General features: G+C 44.2%; 2 protein-coding genes across 3 annotated transcripts; one reads left to right on the top strand and one right to left on the bottom strand.

Annotated features, from left to right (window-relative positions):
* Window positions 1-967: 967 nt before the first annotated feature.
* On the bottom strand, window positions 968-6,228 carry LOC115371235 (GTPase IMAP family member 8-like). Its single transcript, XM_030068464.1, has 3 exons — window positions 6,174-6,228; window positions 3,633-4,194; window positions 968-2,228 (listed from the first exon to the last, which is right to left on the bottom strand). The coding sequence occupies exons 2-3, from the start codon at window positions 4,174-4,176 to the stop codon at window positions 1,339-1,341; spliced, it is 1,434 nt and encodes a 477-aa protein (XP_029924324.1). The 5' UTR covers window positions 4,177-4,194; window positions 6,174-6,228; the 3' UTR covers window positions 968-1,338.
* A 1,511-nt stretch (window positions 6,229-7,739) lies between these two features.
* On the top strand, window positions 7,740-16,285 carry LOC115371247 (GTPase IMAP family member 9-like). Of its 2 annotated transcripts, none has more exons than XM_030068482.1 (4): window positions 7,740-7,814; window positions 10,377-10,421; window positions 14,606-14,707; window positions 14,845-16,284. In XM_030068482.1, the coding sequence occupies exons 1-4, from the start codon at window positions 7,793-7,795 to the stop codon at window positions 15,606-15,608; spliced, it is 933 nt and encodes a 310-aa protein (XP_029924342.1). In that variant the 5' UTR covers window positions 7,740-7,792; the 3' UTR covers window positions 15,609-16,284. The 2 variants fall into 2 exon arrangements, with proteins under 2 accessions (XP_029924342.1, XP_029924343.1); XM_030068483.1 differs by having other exon boundaries at window positions 7,742-7,814; window positions 10,380-10,421; window positions 14,845-16,285.
* Window positions 16,286-18,329: the final 2,044 nt, after the last annotated feature.

Raw genomic sequence — 18,329 nt, 5'->3', positions numbered from 1 at the left:
CACTTTTGCCCCTATCGGACGCACCTGACCTTGCCCGACCTGCTTGCCGAGATAGGTGACAGTGGCTTTACCAAACTCACATTTCGCTAAATTTAGCGTGAGGGAAGCATCATTAAGGCACCTAAATACCAAAGCCAGGATTTCCAAATGCTCCGACCAGGTGTCAGAGTAAACCACAACATCATCTAAATAAGCTTCACATTTTTCTATACCAAAAAGGACCCGGTGCATTAAACGCTGAAAAGTAGCAGGAGCGTTTCTCAAGCCAAAAGGCATCAGTATATTGTAAGAAGTGGTCGGGCGTAACAAAAGCGGAAATTTCTGAAGCCCGCTCGGTTAAGGGGACCTGCCAAGGTTTTCCATCTCCTTAATGCGCAAAGTTAGGCGGAGATTTTCAGTAGACGGCTCGGCTGGCTGGTCGGGAGGTATACCTGGATCTATGCCAGGAGTCGGAACAGCATCAGCTTGAGCCACCTTTGCCACCGATTCCTTTACAGCAACACCAGTAGCACCAACCAAGTGAGACAACACCCCTTTCTCCACCAGTTTGTCAGCAAGGCACCGCTTAAGCTCAGCTTTACGAGCACTTAATGGGACATCAATATCATAAAAGTTTGAAACAATCAATAAATCGGCTTTCCTACACCGCTCAAGTTTATCCCAATTGGGTTTTACAACAAAATCATCCAAATCGAAATCCATTGTGCCCCACACCAAAAACTGCCAACCAGAGAGAAAAAAACAACTACGTACCACTGTACAAAAACGCAGAATGCGCCCGGACGAGCCCCCACTTCATGTTATGACCCTGTCTAGGGGAAACCAGAGGCACAACATGAATGTGCAACTTCCTCTACTCCCAAGCCAAATAACCCTTAATCAACACAAGGCTGTCAAGTATAAATGCGTTTATTTACAAAAATGTGAATTCTATTTACAGTGCAAGACTATTAACTGAAGCTTCGGGGTGGACTCCGGCCAAAATAACAAACAAAACGACCCTAACTAATTTTCAAGAGATAACCTAATAAAATAAGGAGAAAATAACATACAGAAATACTAACCTCCCTAACTTACCAAAACACAGAAGAAAAAGACATTCACAAAGAAAATAGCAGCCCACCCCTACCGTTACTTAATCACAATTTTCTTTACAAAGTATAACTCTACTTTCCCTGTCTCACACACACACAATACAGGGCAAAATGAGGGAGTTTCGAGTTGGGAGCGGAAGAAGAATGCTGACTTCTTCCTCCTCTGGTCTCCTTATATAGCGCTCTTCCCCGCTGGTTGGTCCAATCCCGGTTGTCCTCGCCGGTAGCCAATCAGGCACAGAACTCACTGCAAATACATAGCAAATACGACCAGAGATTCTAACAACAGCGATTTGAAAAATGCTTTGATTTCTTCCCACTTCCTGGCGAGAAAGCGTATCAGTCTTTCCCAGACTGACGGCTTGGCGGGGTTAGGATTAGGGTTAGGGAGAGGGCACTGAGCCTGTCCTCTGTAAGGGACAGGAAGGTTAGAGTTAGGGTTATCTGCCTCACCTAAACTGTCTCGTGCCTTTTCAAATGATGCTCGGTTTTGTGCCTCCCTCCAGAATGTGTAGGCTGTTTTGAACAGATCAGAGCTGTAGCACTCACCACCGTTAGCTGTGACCATGTTATCTATTTTACCTAAGAGCTCTCTGACCTGCAGTCTGTTTCCTTTCCGGCTGTTATCAAAGACACAGTATCTACCACCACATTTCTTTACAAGCTCAGACAAACACCGACTGCCCTGGATCTTCTCTTCAAAGGACTGATTTCCAAGCTTGTCTCCATGGGTGAAAAGCACCATGGAATATTTTAGAGCATCGCTGTTAAACAGTATCGGCAGCAAGCTGAACAGTTTAGCATCATGTTCAGAGATCCTGCCTATCTCCACCACAAAGATAAAAGCATGCGGCCCTGGACGACACTCTATCAGCATTTTCATGATCTGCTCAAACAGCCTCTCAGAAGACAACACTTTATCTGAGAAGCCTGGAGTGTCCATCACAGTGACCTGACGACCGTCCACCATCACTGCTTTTGCCTTAGACTTGGTGGTGACTGCTCCAAAGTCACAGTTTGCCTTAAACACGTCAGATCCCAGGATGGTGTTCCCTGATGAACTCTTCCCAACTCCAGGTCGACCAATCAGCACAATCCTCCTGTCCTCTGGCCGGACAGAGTCTGTGGGAATATCTGATGGAATAAACAAAGTACACAGTGATGTCAAAAAAATGCAAAAGACGAGTTTAAACTAAACTATTAAAACTCTCCAAAAGGGTGTGAATGTAAAACAAGATACGGTAACACCATACTGACTTCCTTAGCAACTGCCCTGACTTCCTTAGCAACCGCAAGAAAGCCACAAGAAAGCCCGCAGGATCCTGAAGGACTCGCTCCACCCAGCACACACACACACACACACACACACACACACACACACACACACTCTACCCAGCACACCACACACACACACACACACACACACACTCTACCCAGCACACCACAAACACACACACACACACACACTCTACCCAGCACACCACACACACACACACACACGCACACTCCACCCAGCACACCACACACACACACACACACACTCACACACACACACACACACACACACACACTCTACCCAGCACACCACCGACTGAAAAACAGCACATATCCCAGGGCTGTTGAAATAGTGAATGGACACTGAAGGGCATGCCTACCTCCCTCTCTATTTGCTTAAAATAGCAAATAGCTGTCTTAGTGCAATATATTTACTGTTTTTTATTTATTGTATACTTACTGTTTTTATTTACTGTTTGTTTTAGTTTTTCTCTTTTTAGTCTTTCTCTTTTGAAAGGCACTGTAAATGGAAGCGCACACAATTTTGTTATGCTTTTGATATGGTTACAATAAAGATTTCTGATTTCATATGTCATCCCACAGCAAATGAGCACCCCTGTCAAGTAACACTTTGGCTTCACCTGTAACGGTAGCGTCCCCTCTGGGCTAATCAGTGTAACTGTGACAATACCAAAATGTGGAGGAGAGATGCACCATTTCCTCTGATCTGATGTGATATGCAGGCTCTACCAACACATGAGGTGCAGTGAACGGCTTGGGGGAGGATTCCATATGTGAAAGAGAAATGATTTATAATATGGATAATGATAAATTTATATTATGGATCATGAAACATGATTTGAAATATGTTGGTCCAGCTGTGAATGTTGACTTAAGGAGACATGTTGGTGTGCCTCTGCCCCAACCCCTCCTTTCCTCAGTGTCACTACTACATATAGGTAGTGTGTTTATCAGAAGACCTGAGAGACCTTGTTAGACAGTTTGTGAACATATATGCCAGAGGAAGTATACCGCTGAATACTGATGCTTTATATCAGAGGATTCTTTATCACACCTGCATGAATAATGTTGGATTTTGTCTTCTCTGCAGTTACTCAAAGTCCACATAGTAAGGTAGCTCTGTCAAACCAAACCTGATTGCACAACACACACTCACACACACACACAGACACACACACACACACACACACACACACACACACACACACATCATGATAACAAGAGAATGAGATCCTTGCTTACTGGTTGTGAGGTGACCTGACTTGACCAGCAGCTCTCGGACCTGCTCCAATCCTCCGGCTTCATTGTTGAACACATGATACCTCCCTGCAAAGCTTCTCGTGATGACGTCTGGAAGTGCACCTTCAACTTTAAAGATAAACTCATCAAGTGTCATGTTCCTTAAATTGTCACCTCTTGTGAAGAGTAAATAACTCTTTTCCAGCCCTCGATCCCCAAGGATGTCAGTCGCTGCCTCCACAGCCTGCTGCTCCTCTGGGGTGAAGCGATCTGCTTTGACCACAACCAGAAACAGACAAGGTCTGGAGGAGTCCAGGACTCCTTGGCACCAGGTCTTAATGTCCTCCTCAGCACCCAGTATACCTGGTGTGTCCACAACTGTGACTTGCTTCCCGCAGACATTTTCAGTTGCCTCAGAACGCTGTGTTGTCACCGATTCGAAGGACCATGTTGATTCAAACGCATTCCGCCCCAGGATGGTATTTCCTGAGGCACTTTTTCCAACTCCTGTTTTCCCAAGAAGGACGATGGTGAGGCCTGGATCCATGTCAGATTATCAGCACACCTGGTGGAGCCAACAAAGTTAATATTACTACTACTAGTGCAGTGCCAGAGCAAAACATTGTTGTTTGGAATAGGCAGACTGCTTGGCCTCTGGTATTTGACCTCCCTGAACTAATCGAGACAATCTCATCTAAACCATCCACCTGTCTCCTAGCGCCCATCCCAACTAGGTTGCTTAATGAAATCTGTTGGCATGCCTCTACTTAAAATGATCAATCTGTCTTTATTAACAGGTTTTAAACTAGCTGTGATTAAACCTCTTCTTTAAAAAAAAAAATCGACCTTAGATCCAGGTGTTTTAGCTAACTACAGACTGATTTCTAACCTTCCCTTTCTCTCCAAGGTCCTTGAGAAACCAGTTGCCAAGCAGCTGTGTGACTTTCTTCATAACAACAGTCTATTTGAAGATTTTCAGTCAGGAGTCAGAGCGCATCACAGCACTGCTGAAAGTCACTAATGGCCTCCTTATTGCTGTGGACACAGGACTTCTCTCAGCACTCGTCCTGCTAGATGTTAGTGCTGCATTCCACACCACTGACCTTCTGATCTTATTACAGAGACTGGAAGATTTAACTGACATTAAAGGAACTGCTTTAAACTGGTTTCAGTCCCATCTGTCAGATCGCTTTCAGTTTGTTCATGTTAATGATGACTCCTCCATGTGCACAGAAGTTCTACATGGAGTTCCACAAGGTCCTGTGCTTAGACCTTTACTGTTCATAATGTATATGCTCCCTTTAAACAATATTATCAGGGAACATTCTATAAATTTTCACTGTTATGCAAATGAAACCCAATTATATCTGTCAGTGAAGCCAGATCAGTCAGTTAGTATAGCTTCAAGCATGACTTCAGGACATAAGGAGCTGGATGACCTGCGGTTTTCTGCGGCTAAATTCAGGCAAAACTTAAGTTCTTGTAATAGGCCCTAAACACATTATCATGTTATTTTCTCTGGCAAGATCCTGAGAGGAAGTAATGCATTTCCTGCTTCTGGGTTAATAAGAAACTACACAGAACAGCCACTAGGGGGCAGTACATGCATTATAAAACTGATCTGGTTGCAGCACAGTAGTAGTAGTGGTAATTTGGTAGTTGTACTACTGTAGTAGTATAGTAATAGAAGCAGGATAGTAGTAGTAATAGTAGCAGTAGTAGCAGTATAGGACAGTACTAGTAGTAGAAGTATAGCATTAAAAGCAGTAATGGTCAGTCTGTTACATCCCTAAATAAATATGAGAGACTTGACTTAATTTACAAACTACTGCTTTAGTGGAATGTGACAGGGTGTGTGTGTGTGTGTGTGTGTGTGTGTGTGTGTGTGTGTGTGTCTACTATTACTGTTACTACTACTACTATCCTATCAGTGTGGGCTGTAAATGCAAAAACTACAGCCACAGTCTGACGGGAGGAGATCAGACTCCAAAATGGTTTCTTCACTTGGTCAGCGGCCAAAAAAAAAAAAAAAGAAAAAGAAAAAATAGAAAAAAGTAAATAAAGTATTAATTTGGTAAAGATGTGGACAGAGAAAAGAAAGACGGACTTAGCGATATGACGACAGATTGTAGGTTTTTTTTAATGGATAAACGACTAAAACGATTAACTGATTTTCTGTCGTTTCTCTTTTTCATGGACTGCCTGCAGAGGCACTGCGGGTATGCGGATATGAAAAGTTTCAAACGGGTTTAAAGTCGGATGGTCCGCTTCATTTTTTAATTTATGTTTTTTTATTTTATTTATTTTTTTATTATTAAATTTGAACTCAAATGTTACATCCGATAAAACAAAACAAAACAACAAACAATATATTGAAACTATCGGGCACCAAATGTTTACCTCGAGGGAAAGAGGAAGTATCGGCCTATATCACATAAAATATTATGTTGTCCCATTTTACCTAAACGGCTACCTGTACAGGTGAAATGACGTCTGTAAATTCATAAAACACAAACCAGACAAATAAAATAAAACTAAACTGACCTGGAATGTGGAGAAACGTCGTCCGTCTTCAGCAGTGCGCTCCTTCTCCTCTTCCTCCCCTCTGCGCTCCTTCTCCTCCTCCTTCTCCTCCTCCTCCTTCTCCTCCGCTGTGTCAAGTCACACGACCGCAGCCGGAGCTCTGCGGGAAGGCGAGCAGGTCGCCTTCACAATACAGTTCCAAGTCAAATAGACATGGCACAAAAAGTAAGGAAATGTGTATTTGGTAGATGATTTCTTTGTTGTTTGATGCTTCTTGGCAATAAATCTCATACCGTTGGAAAGCCTGTTTGTTTCCCTTTTGAATGGAGCCACATCTGTAAGGAACATGACTCTGTGGGATGAGCAGCAGAGCTGAGGATGTGGGTTGCACCCATGAAAAATTTGCCAAATCTTCTCTGCCAATGCCAAACAGCTGATTTTGCTGTTGCTATTGACTCTTGTTTTGAGCTGCCAGTCAGGTGCCTGATTGGCAGCTCCACAGTCTGGGACCAAACTATCCTCCCAGATGCCAGCGCTCGCCCCCACAGAGCAGGTTTATCAGAGACGACCTGCAGAGTTTGGGGGTGGAGAGGATGGGATGGCCTGCCAGCAGTCATGACCTCCACCCCATTGGACCCTGGTAGGATCAGCTGGGGTTGCTGTTGGTGCCAGAGAGAGTGACAGCCATGTGGGCTGACGGGCCACAGAGGCTGGCTGAAGGATGGGATGGCATCCCACAGCGGTGTGTGAGCAGCATGAGGAGGAGGGGCCAGGCTGCTGTGGCTGTCTGGTTCCTCCACATGGATAAACTGTTAAAGTGCCAACATGTCTCGTTTCTTCAGACTTCAGTCAACCAGTCAACCAAACCCCAAACAAGAGTCAGAGGCAGAATCAGCTGTTTGGCAAGTTTTTCATGAGCGCAGCCCACATCCTCAGCTCTGCTGCTCATCCCACAGAGTCATGTTCCTTACAGATGTGGCTCCATTTAAAAGGGAAATAAACAGGCTTTCCAACGTTATGAGATTTACTGCCAAGAAGCATCAAACAACAAAGAAATCATCTACCAAACACACATTTCCTTACTTTTTGTGCGATGTTTACATTGTCATTAACGTTTCTGCATTGTTGAAGGAAAAGTGATCTTGTTGTGGCCGATTCCTGCAGGTTATAGGATGAATTATTATTTTCTCCATTCAAATTCTTTAATCCCTTAATTATTTTAATGCCATTTTGGGACACTTTCAGAATACACTGCACGTCGCTAAAAAATGTTTTGTGATAGTAGTTAGATTGTTTCTGCCTGAGGGCTTTGAGTTCACAAAATCTTCAATAATCATGATCTTAATTAACAAAAGGCACCCATTTGTCTTTAACTGGATTGCTTTCCTGGATGATTCAGTCTTACATGCCGAATACTGGTAATGATTGAAATATCAGAGCATATTTCAAAATACTTTTATAGTTATCCGGTTAACCTGCTGCTGTTTTCTAAAACAACTGTTAGCCTGGCGTCCGTCATGTGTTTTATTGTGAAAGGTCTGCTGCACCGGATGTTGTTTATTGTGACTTTACCGGCTTTAAATCTCGGCTCATCAAACAACCGAGAGCGGAAAACACGGAAATAAAGCAGCGGCCGCGGGATGGCAACCCCCGAACAACCTGGTAAGTTTGATTTTTATTGTTTCTTTTGATTTCAGTTCAAACCTTCAGTCCGAACCGAGGGCCTCAGTCAACTTTAACTTTGAGCTCGGCTGTGAAGATTTTTTTTTTTTTTTTTTATTGTTTATTTTTTTTTTTTTTAGTTCGGCGATGGTTTCACTTTCGCTTTCTTGGGCAGCGTGTAATGGCGAACTAAACCTCATCTGGCTGTCCGCCTTGCACCAGCGCAGGCCACATCTAACCCGTAATTAAATCAGCTAGAGCTGCCAATAATCAACGAGCAGAATTGACTGAATAAACTACAACTAAACTCATCAAGAGGGAAGTTTATTCCAGGGTTCTGATGGTGCTAAACCAGCATTTATTATCATAAATGTATGATGGAGCGCATTTGTTTGTGCAGAGAAGAGAATAATGTCTTATGTTCATCAGTGAATTCTGCTTGAGTTTGTGAATGAGTGAGGCAGCCTGCCCTGCACTCACAGGAGTTTCCCCTGAAACTGAACAATCCAACCAGCTTGGAAAAGTAAAGAGGTCCTGGCTGCAGGTGGCAGTTGGAATCTGGGGACCAAAAACAAAACAAGAGTTTAAAAACTGGGACCAGCATCCAGCTGAGACCCTGTATGCAAAGCTCTGCACGTCAGAAATACACCAAACTCAGCACACACAATACCAAGACAGCCCTCAGTTTATCTGACCAAATCAAATTATTACCAAACAAAGCCACAACACCCAAAATACCCGGATGAAGTAATCAAATCCCATCAAAGTAAATGAGAAACATATTCAGGTCTAAACAGAGCCTGGGTTAACCCAAACCTCCATCATTTGAGGCTTATGAATCATATGCACTTGTTATAAAGCTCCTAACACATCAGATTCAAACAAAACAAAAACAGGTTGTTTGACTGATTATTTGGAAAATTTGAAAAATTTGAAAATTTTTAAATCACAGATTGAAAATTAAGCCGAAGTGATACCTCTTCTCTGAATAGACAAGCTAAGACAGTGTGCTGCTGTTAGCCGGTGGAAATAGAGCGGAGTGGCAACTCTTCACTTTGTTTCACAATCTTTGTCAGTGCGCTGCTGTAGCTGGAGAGTTTCTCTGCCCTTTGGCTCATGCGGTGCCGGTGCAGCTGTTATGTCAAATTCCGCATTAAAAATAGATTCCATTTTATTTGGCTAATCTGCACGCTTCACACAAGTCACCCAAATGGCCAATGGATCACTGGTATTTGCGAGCACTTGTGTTTTTCACGCTAGGCGATTCATGCATTCCACCTCCGCCTAGCTACAGCGGATGTGTTGCGGCTGAAAGCCCTCCTCTCAGCGTTCAAGCAGAAACTATTCTCTGCAGTGATTGGTTAATTCCGTTGTCAGTATTTCATGACGTACGGCCCAGTGCCCGCCTAACTCCCTCCAGACAATCCAAGCTAGCATCAACAACAGATTCCTAAAGGAGCCGCAGATTGAGTATGTCGATGTGCGTTTTTTCCCCCTTTCCTCGTTCATTTGATCTAGGCGGTCGGTGAAAACGTCTAGGCGGTGCGCCTAAGAAATTATAAGGCAGGAAAAACCCTGATATATACTACTCACAAAAAGTTAGGGATATTCGGCTTTCGGGTGAAATTTCAGGATGAACCTAAAATGCATTATAACCTTTACAGGTGAACTTAATGTGACCTTCTGTAAACTTTTGAATGCACATGTCCAACTGTTCAGTGTTTCAGTACTTTTTGCACAAGTTGCTGTTCTCTAACAAGGAGCTTAACGGCAAAATTCACATCAGGTGTTTGATGCTCCAGCTCATCGAGGTCGTATCATTAGGGAACGGCTGCTGGAGACTGGGGTACCTCAAATGGAGTGGCCTGCACTTTCTCCAGACCTGAATCCCATAGAAAACCTATGGGATCAGCTGAGTGGCCGTGTAGAGGCTCGGAGCTCTGTACCCCAGAACCTCAATGTCCTGAGGGCCGCCCTTCAAGAAGAGTGGGATGCCATGCCTCAGCAGACAATAAGTCGACTTGTGAACAGCATGAGACGTCGCTGTCAAGCTGTAATTGATGCTCAAGGGCACATGACAAGTTATTGACACTGACATTTTTTGTTGTGGTATATCCACCACTGTTGTTGGCTTTTGTTTCAAGAAATTGTTTGAGATGAGGAAATCACCAGTGTATGCTTCTACTTAAATGCCCTACTTTCATGATATAATATCACTGTAGCGTGAACTTTTTATATTTTCCATAAATTTCACCCAAAAGCCAAATATCCCTAACTTTTTGTGAGTATTGTATATATATATATATACTGTGTATCTATATCTATATATCTATATATCTATATATAGATATATAGAGATAGATATTTATAGATATATAGATATATAGATATAGATATATATATCTACACACATGCGCTTTGGCTGGAAGTATGTTTGTATTTCCTTGCATAACTGTAACCAGCTGGAAGTGAGTTTGTCCTCTCATTTAACAGGACATCTCTCTCTCCCTCCCCCTCTCTCTCACTCTCTCCCTCTCTCCCTCTCTCCCTCTCTCTCTACAGCAGCAGTTGGTAGGAGGAGGCACAGCATGGATATTCCTCCCTCAGGTCTGGATCCTCCATCGTGGCTCCAGCTCTCATGAATCTCCACACTCACATTTGGGAGTTTGGTGGTTCCTGAGGTCTGGAGCTGCTCTCCTTCCCAGTGGTTCATTTGATTTTAGCAGAGCTCGTGCGAGTCATCAGATTCTCTGATGACGCAGTGAGAAGTGAACAAACATGGTGGCGGTTGTGAGGAGTTAAAGCTAAATTTGTCGATTCCTCCTGCTCTGGAGAAATGTTGATAATCCATAAGACAGATGATCGGTTGGTCTAAAAGTTGCTGCTGTTGTGGCAATGTCTGATGATGCCCTGCTGTGATTGGTTGAACTCTGACCAGCGGTGCTGGGGGGAGGAGCGCTGACATCGTCATGGAGATGCGAGCAGACCCCACTGAGTTGCAGGAGGACTGGGCGGGGCTTGGAAACCAGTTTGACGTCATGTGATGCACAGGGGCCCAAAGACACTTTCCCATAAACCAGGGGTGTCAAACTTGGCCATGGAGGGCCAAGAGGCTGCAGGTTTTTATTCCAACCAACAACTCCACCAGGTGATTTCACTGATCACCCTACTTCAAACAGAGAGGCGGGACTAATCAGTGAAATCACCTGGTGGAGTTGTTGGTTGGAATGAAAACCTGCAGCCTCTTGGCCCTCCATGGCACGAGTTTGACACCCCTGCCATAAACTTACACTATAGATCAATTTCAGGTGCACCAGCTTCCCAGTAAGAAACAGCCCTTATTCAAATCCTGATGTCCTAAAAGTAGGATTGTCACAATGCCAGAAATTCATTGGCTGATACCAACACCACCGAGTTTCCACGACTCTCCGTACCTGTGTCGATACCACTGTAAAAAAGAAAAGAAAAAATCCCATTTCCTTCAATAGACACTCCTTCATTAGAATTTGAATACACCTTCCGGTTATACGTGGACACATCATCAGTGAAGAACCCAGGGTTGTAGGGTGTTTCGGGTCTTTAATCTTCATACACCCTCACCCAGGCGACCCAGCCGGGGGTGATCAGTCTCCGGCTTGTGTCCAAGAGGCGCGTTGCTCCACGGATCCCCCCTACAGATCCACAGCCACCTATGCTCCTTTTCCACCAAAAAGAACCTGGTGCTAGTTCAGTGCTGGTGCTAGAGCCGGTGCTTAACTAGTTCCAACAAAGAACCGGTTTGCTTTTCCACCGGCCGAGAGCCAAGCGGAGCCAAGTCAGAGTCACGTCATAATGTCAGCGCAAAACGTGATCACGTGGGTGTGCGAGACGCTCGCTCAGAATCACAATAACCAACATGAACGACAAATGGACGTAGCGATGCAAGTGCTGCTCGTGTCTTTACAAGCCTACATTGCGATCCAGAGGCAGAAAACACAATTATCGCCGGCTATCCGTTGTATTCGTGGTCGGAACGAGTGACGACTACGTTCAGCTATACGTTTATAGTGTTCACTGTTCCCGTTTGAGTCTGTAAGTCCGCCCACCAATGACGTGGTGGGTCGCGTCATCGGTTCTTTCTCTGGCCCCTGTTTAGCCCCTGCTCGAAGTTGGTGCTTGCCTGGAACCGATTTGGAATCGGTTTGGCCGGTGGAAAAACAAAGAACCTCTTTGGTGGAAAAGGGGTACTAGAGGCCTTTTCTGTGGCCTCCAGAATGTTCCTGATGGCTCTCCTAGATTGCATTCCTTTCGCTCCAAGGAGTTTAAGGGTTTGCAGTAGTGAGTGGCCAGCAAAGCCTCGGCACCAGACCTCGACTGGCTCACAGCAGGCTTTCCAGCCGTTGCTCCAACACTCTGTGATGAGCTCTGCATATTTAGCCCTCTTTCGCTCATTGGCCTCATCCATTCGGTCCTCCCAGGGGACAGGTCGGCGTGAGGTGGTTGTGATGTTGAGCTGTCTTCCAAGGTCCACGTGAAGCTGACAGTCACGAGCGGTGGTGAGGAGCCGCCCTTTAGAGCTACACTGGTGTCGTTGAGCCTTCTGCCCCGCTCTAATGAAGGTGATTGACTGTTTGGGGGCAGCCTGGGTCTTGCTGTACTGGATTGCTGTGCAGATGGAGTCCACCAAAGATCTTAAAACTTGGTCATGGCACCAGCAGTACCGCCCCTCCCCTAGCGCTTTTGGGGAGCAGCTCAAGATGTGCTCCAGGGTTCCCCTCTTCTGGCACAGCTTGCATTCAGGACTGTCTACCATGCCCAAGGTGTGAAGGTTGGCCGGGCTAGGGAGGACGTCATAAACTGATTTGGACGAGAAACTTAATGCGTGATGGTTGAGCTTTCCAGAGCTCTGCCCAGGTGATTTTTTGGAATTCTGCATGCTCCCACCTGGTCCATGCCCCTTACTTGGACATGCCGACCATCTTGCTGCGTCCTTCCTCCACCTCCGCTCAAATCTCCTCCGGAACCAGTTGACACTTCTTCTTGCCCTGGGCCAGGTCGTAACACGGCTTGGGAAAGAAAATTAAAATATGCTTAACATTCAAGTATTTAAGCCCTCAAGTGTTTCAAACAATATGTCAGCTGTGCTTAAATAACATTTTAGATTGCACAGAATTTCAACTGCAGTCTTCAGCTGAGATGTGAGAAAAATATGTAAATAATAAACAGGCTTATACATAATTATAAAAAGAAAACTACATAACGGCACTGTTAGCATATTGGGTTTTGTAAATTTACATACACGACTCATATGTAGACTGCCCCCATCAGGTCTGGAGGAATATGTTATGGGCCATTAAGCTGGAGGCTAAATCGTACATTCGGTACCTACAGTGCCATAGAAAACAGGTACCGTCGTATTTTTGGATTATTGTCATGGACCTGGTACTGAAGTATGGATTGTCATGACATCCCTTCCTAAAGCCTGTCATCTTCACTAACAGCTGAATCCAGAGTTATTTTTTAGGCAGAATGAATGGGCATCAGAGCGGGACGGGGCGCTGCCGCTCTGTGTTCCTTTATGAGCTTCCTGTTCTGCTGGCCTCCTGTTAGCTGCACGCAGCTGAAATACAGCAACTTTATTATCTCCTGATCCATCAATGGGCTGTGTGTAAAGCCTGGATCATATCTGCATTATCTTCTCTGTTCCCAAACAACAGGCTGTTGGCTAGTAGCTAGCAGCGCCACATAGACAGAATGTAACACAGTAATTTGGTTGGCTGTAGTTCAAATTAACATGCGGGGCACAGCCTCTGATCCTGGTTATGACGTGCCTGGATTAAGCTGTTGAACGTGGCAGGTCCACCAGGACACTTGCTCTATGTGCCTATATATGTGGCTGTATGTGAAGAGCATCGAGATGTTCTCGGTCAGGAGAGCACAGCTGGCCTCTGAGCACTTCACACTTCATTTCACGTCACAGAACAGCAGAGTCTCCTCTGCTGGGTTTCGTGTGAAACAGGAAACACATCACATCGCTCCCCAGCTCCCAGAAATTTGAGCGAAATTTGAGCGGTCTTATAAACTGCAAGCCACGCTGTGCAACACGGACCTGATAAACTTGGGTACGACATCCAGTTTGATGTGTGTTGACTGTACAATGATCACACGACTGAATCTGATTGGCTCGTCAGTACACAACCAAACATCATCAGCGTACGTGATCACTCTATAGTGGAAAACAATGAGGCTCAGCAAGAGTGATGCTTTGCAAAAGTGATATTAATGTGCAATATTAATTATTAATGGGTGTTTGGAGAAAAAAATCCAAAGAAGAAGAGGAGGAGGAGGAAAATGTGGACCTGTTTTCTTCGTTGTTGGAATCCCAAACATTTGGTTTTGCTTGCTTTACCTCCATCACCGGGTTCAGCTCTACTGTGTTGATCAGTGCTGCGTTCCTATTGGTTGGTTAGCAGATGTAGGTCAAAGCTGTGAGATGGTTCTCCTAAATTTCTGTCACTGTCAGAATTTCGTCCCGGTCTATCTTTGGTCACAAGACCGTGATGACGGCCATCTTTAATCCTCTCTCACATGACACCACGTTTCTTCCTCGTTGGTCGTCTTTCATCTGGGACACAGCAAAATCACAAAGTGTACACCCCCGGATTTACCTGTTTTAGCATTTTTATTACATTTAGTTTCAGCTTTAATTGCATTTTCTCGTGTTCTTTTCAGCAACTTATCCCCTATCTGTTGTAAACTCAAATCCTAATGAAGCGCCAAGTGTGTTGGTGTGACTGGACTGTGCGTTGCAGTGAGGCTGGTCCTGGTGGGGAAGACCGGAGCTGGGAAGAGCTCCAGTGGAAACACCATACTGGGAAGAGATGCTTTCCGAGCAGCTGTCAGTCACTCCTCAGGTAACTCACACACACACACACACACACACACACACACACACACACACACAGTGACTGAACTCTTCTTCTCTTGATCTGTGTGTTGTGAGGTGTGGAGGCTGTGCTGGCATATAATCTGTATTATTTTTCCTCCTCAGTGACCAGGGAGTGCTCCAAGCAGAAAGGGGAGGTGTTTGGCAGGAAGGTGAGCATCGTCGATACTCCGGGTCTCTTTGACACCTCCCTCCCCGATGAGACGGTGAAGAGGGAGATCTCCAAATGCATCAACATGTCGGCCCCGGGGCCCCACGCCATCCTGCTGGTCTTGCAGGCGGGGCCCTTCACCAAGGAGGAACGAGACGCCATCAGAAAGGTGGAGGAGATCTTTGGGAGCGACGCCCGGAGGTACACCATGGTCCTCTTCACCCATGGCGACAGAATGGGGCCTGACATCGAACAGAAGCTGGCGGGAGCGGGAAGTGAACTCCACACCGTCCTGAGGATGATGGGAAATCGTTATCACGTCTTCAACAACACCAAAAGCAACGACCGAGGCCAAGTGCTGGAGCTGCTGGAGAAGGTGGATGAGATGGTCGCAGCCAACGGAGGGCAGTCCTACTCCAACTACACCTACATGGACGTGGTCAAGAAGCTGGACCAGAGGGAGGAGGAGCTCAGAGCTCTCTACCAGACAAAACTACAGGAGGAAATCCAAACTGTGACACAGAAGTACGAGGCGGAGCTGAGGGCGTCGCAGCGGGAGCGCCGGGCGGTGGAGGAACGACTGCGTTCAGAGCTGCAGGAGCTGAAGAGATACTACCAGGCCTTACAGAGCGTCGTCCGCCATGTTGTGGAGCAGGCCGTCGGAGACGACTCTGACGAAATCCTCAAGAAGTTTCATGAGACTCTGAAGCTGAACTGAGCAAGAGAGATGAACTACAGCTCATCATAAAACTTTACTGACCATCACAAGATGACAGAACATTGTCTTTGACGTGACTCATAAAAAGACAAAAAGACAGAGGCCATGTCTTATCGTCTTGATTTCACATTTGCAAGGTATTATTATGTAATTTTCTCTAAATCATGTCATCCGCAACCTGACGTTTTCTGAAAGAAATGCCATAAATATAAAGGCAAATATACCAACTGCACCTTTATTTCCACCTCACTTTGTTGTGAAGCACAACAGCTTTTAGAGAAAGATGCAGAAATAAATATGATGAAGATGATGATCTGGAAGCCTTCAGATATATTGTGTTTATGAAATAGTGTACTGTAGATAAATAATTTCACATGATCACTCCGGCCTGGATGCACCAAATGTGGCACCACTTAGAGACGAGTAATCTGAAGAGTAAAATAATCTGAGTGGACACGCAGCACAACCTGAAACTCGTTCTTCAGACTCCTTTTGTGTGAAGATGTAAATATGTGAAGTCCAGAGTTTGTAATCCAGTTTGAACCCTGTCAGACTCAGATTAGTAAATTATTCCAGAAATTTGCCAAATTGCATGTTAGCCTATAAGCGGGAACTTAAATGTAGTTGAAAACAAACCATCTTGCAACATAATCCTGGTTAAAACAACCAGATTTAATACAAATTCAGTTGAATTTCTGCCCCGCACTATGCGTTCCTCAAACCCATGCACAGATCATTTCTAGAATCCTGCACACAGCAGCAGGACAACTGAGGCCAAACGACAAGGCCTCCATCTGAGCCCACGGACTAGATCCAGTCAAGAAGGTTTTGATGATATGATTTGGGTAAATATATTTGACCTATGGTGTTAAAGTTTAACTGGAAAAAATAAGTTAATAAGTCAAAATGTGTTTATACAGTAGTTATTTATATGACTGTCTATCATGGTGCTAACTAGCTCAACTGTGGTGCTGGTTCTTCTGCCTTCTGCTCGCCAGTTTTCATACAAGAATGTAGGTTTGATTCAGCTGCTGACTGAGGAATGTTCATCTGTTCATTGAGCCTATTTCTATTCATTTATCCACCATCAATCTTGAAGGACAGAAAAAAATGCAGAAACCACAGGATTGAGAAGCTTGAAAACAAAAAAATGCTTTCATTTTACATTGGGCATTGGGGATGTGTGTGTGTGTGTGTGTGTGTTTTTTTTTTTTTTTTTTTTTTTTTTTTTTTTTTATTTTATTCAACATTCATATTTTTGTTGTTCAATGGAAATTCTACTCAAAATAAGTCAAAAATGTCATTTTTAAAATTTGTATTAGTTTGCATGTATGTATGCTTGAGACAAAACACACACACACACATTATGAAATGTAAGGTTTTAGTTGATTATAAAATAATGCAAATTATGTTCAGAGCTAAAACAAAGTCGCTCCCAGACAGCATACAAAAATTCTTCTCAATAAAGGGATGTAAATATAATTTGAGGTGTTGCTAAGTTTACTATACAAAAAGCTAAAAGAGGAGATGTATTTCTATTGTTTGGGTAAACTCTGAAATGATGCTGATGAAAATATAAGAATGTGTAATTTGCTTTTGGTTTTCAAAAAAATGGTTTATAATTCCATCTTTGAGGGTTATAAAAGTGAAGGATGATTATTGCTGAAACTGGTATTATTACATATTAGATTCTGGAGGGTAGAAGATAAACAGATAAAGGATAGGCATACAGTTGTGTTCAAAATAATAGCAGTTCAACATCACTAACCACATCAATCACTGTTTTTAGTAGAAATTTTATTCCTACATGGCAAATAATTTACTAGTAGGTGCAGTAGAGTAATAGAAAACCAACAGATCCAACAGTCATGACTTGCATGCTGCTGATTCTGTGTAACTGAATCATTAATTGAAAGGGGCGTGTTCAAAATAATAACAGTGTGGCGTTCAATTAGAGAGGTCATTCATTCTGTGAAAAAACAGGTGTCAAACAGGTGGCCCTTATTCAAGGACGAAGGCAGCAAATGTACATGCTGGTTATAGTGCATTTCTCTCTGAAAATCTGGGTCGTTCCAGATATTGTTCAGATGAACAGCGTACTTTGATTAAAAAGTTGATTGGAGAGGGGAAAACATATAAAGAAGTGCAGAAAATGATAGGCTGCTCAGCTAAAATGATCTCAGATGCTTTAAAATGGCAACCAAAACCAGAAAGACGTGGAAGAAAACAGAAAGCTACCATTTGAATAGATTGAAGAATAGCCCAAATGGCAAAGACCCGGCCAATGATCAGCTCCAGGGAGAATTAGAAGAGGCCTATGTGAAGCCAAGCTATGGGCAAGAAGCCCCCGCAAAGTCCCATTGTTGCAAAAACGACATGCTGAAGAGGTTACAATTTGCCAAAGAACACATCGACTGGCCTCAAGGGAAATGGCGCAACATTTTGGGGACTGATGAAAGCAAGATTGTTCTTTTTGGGGCTAGGGGCCGCAGACAGTTTGTCAGACGACCCCCAGACACTGAATTCAAGCCACAGTACACTGTGAAGACAGTGAAGCATGGTGGCACCAGCATCATGATACAGGGATGTTTCTCATACTATGGTGTCGGGCCTATTTATCACATACCAGGGATCATGGATCAGTTTGAATACATCAAAATACTTGAAGAGGTCATGTTGCCTTAAGCTGAAGAGGAAATGCCCTTGAAATGGGTGCTTCAA

This window comes from Myripristis murdjan, chromosome 14, assembly GCF_902150065.1.
Source record: "Myripristis murdjan chromosome 14, fMyrMur1.1, whole genome shotgun sequence".
NCBI lineage: Eukaryota > Metazoa > Chordata > Actinopteri > Holocentriformes > Holocentridae > Myripristis > Myripristis murdjan.
Note: the sequence above shows the minus strand (reverse complement) of the source record. Positions and strands in the feature narration are given on the sequence as shown.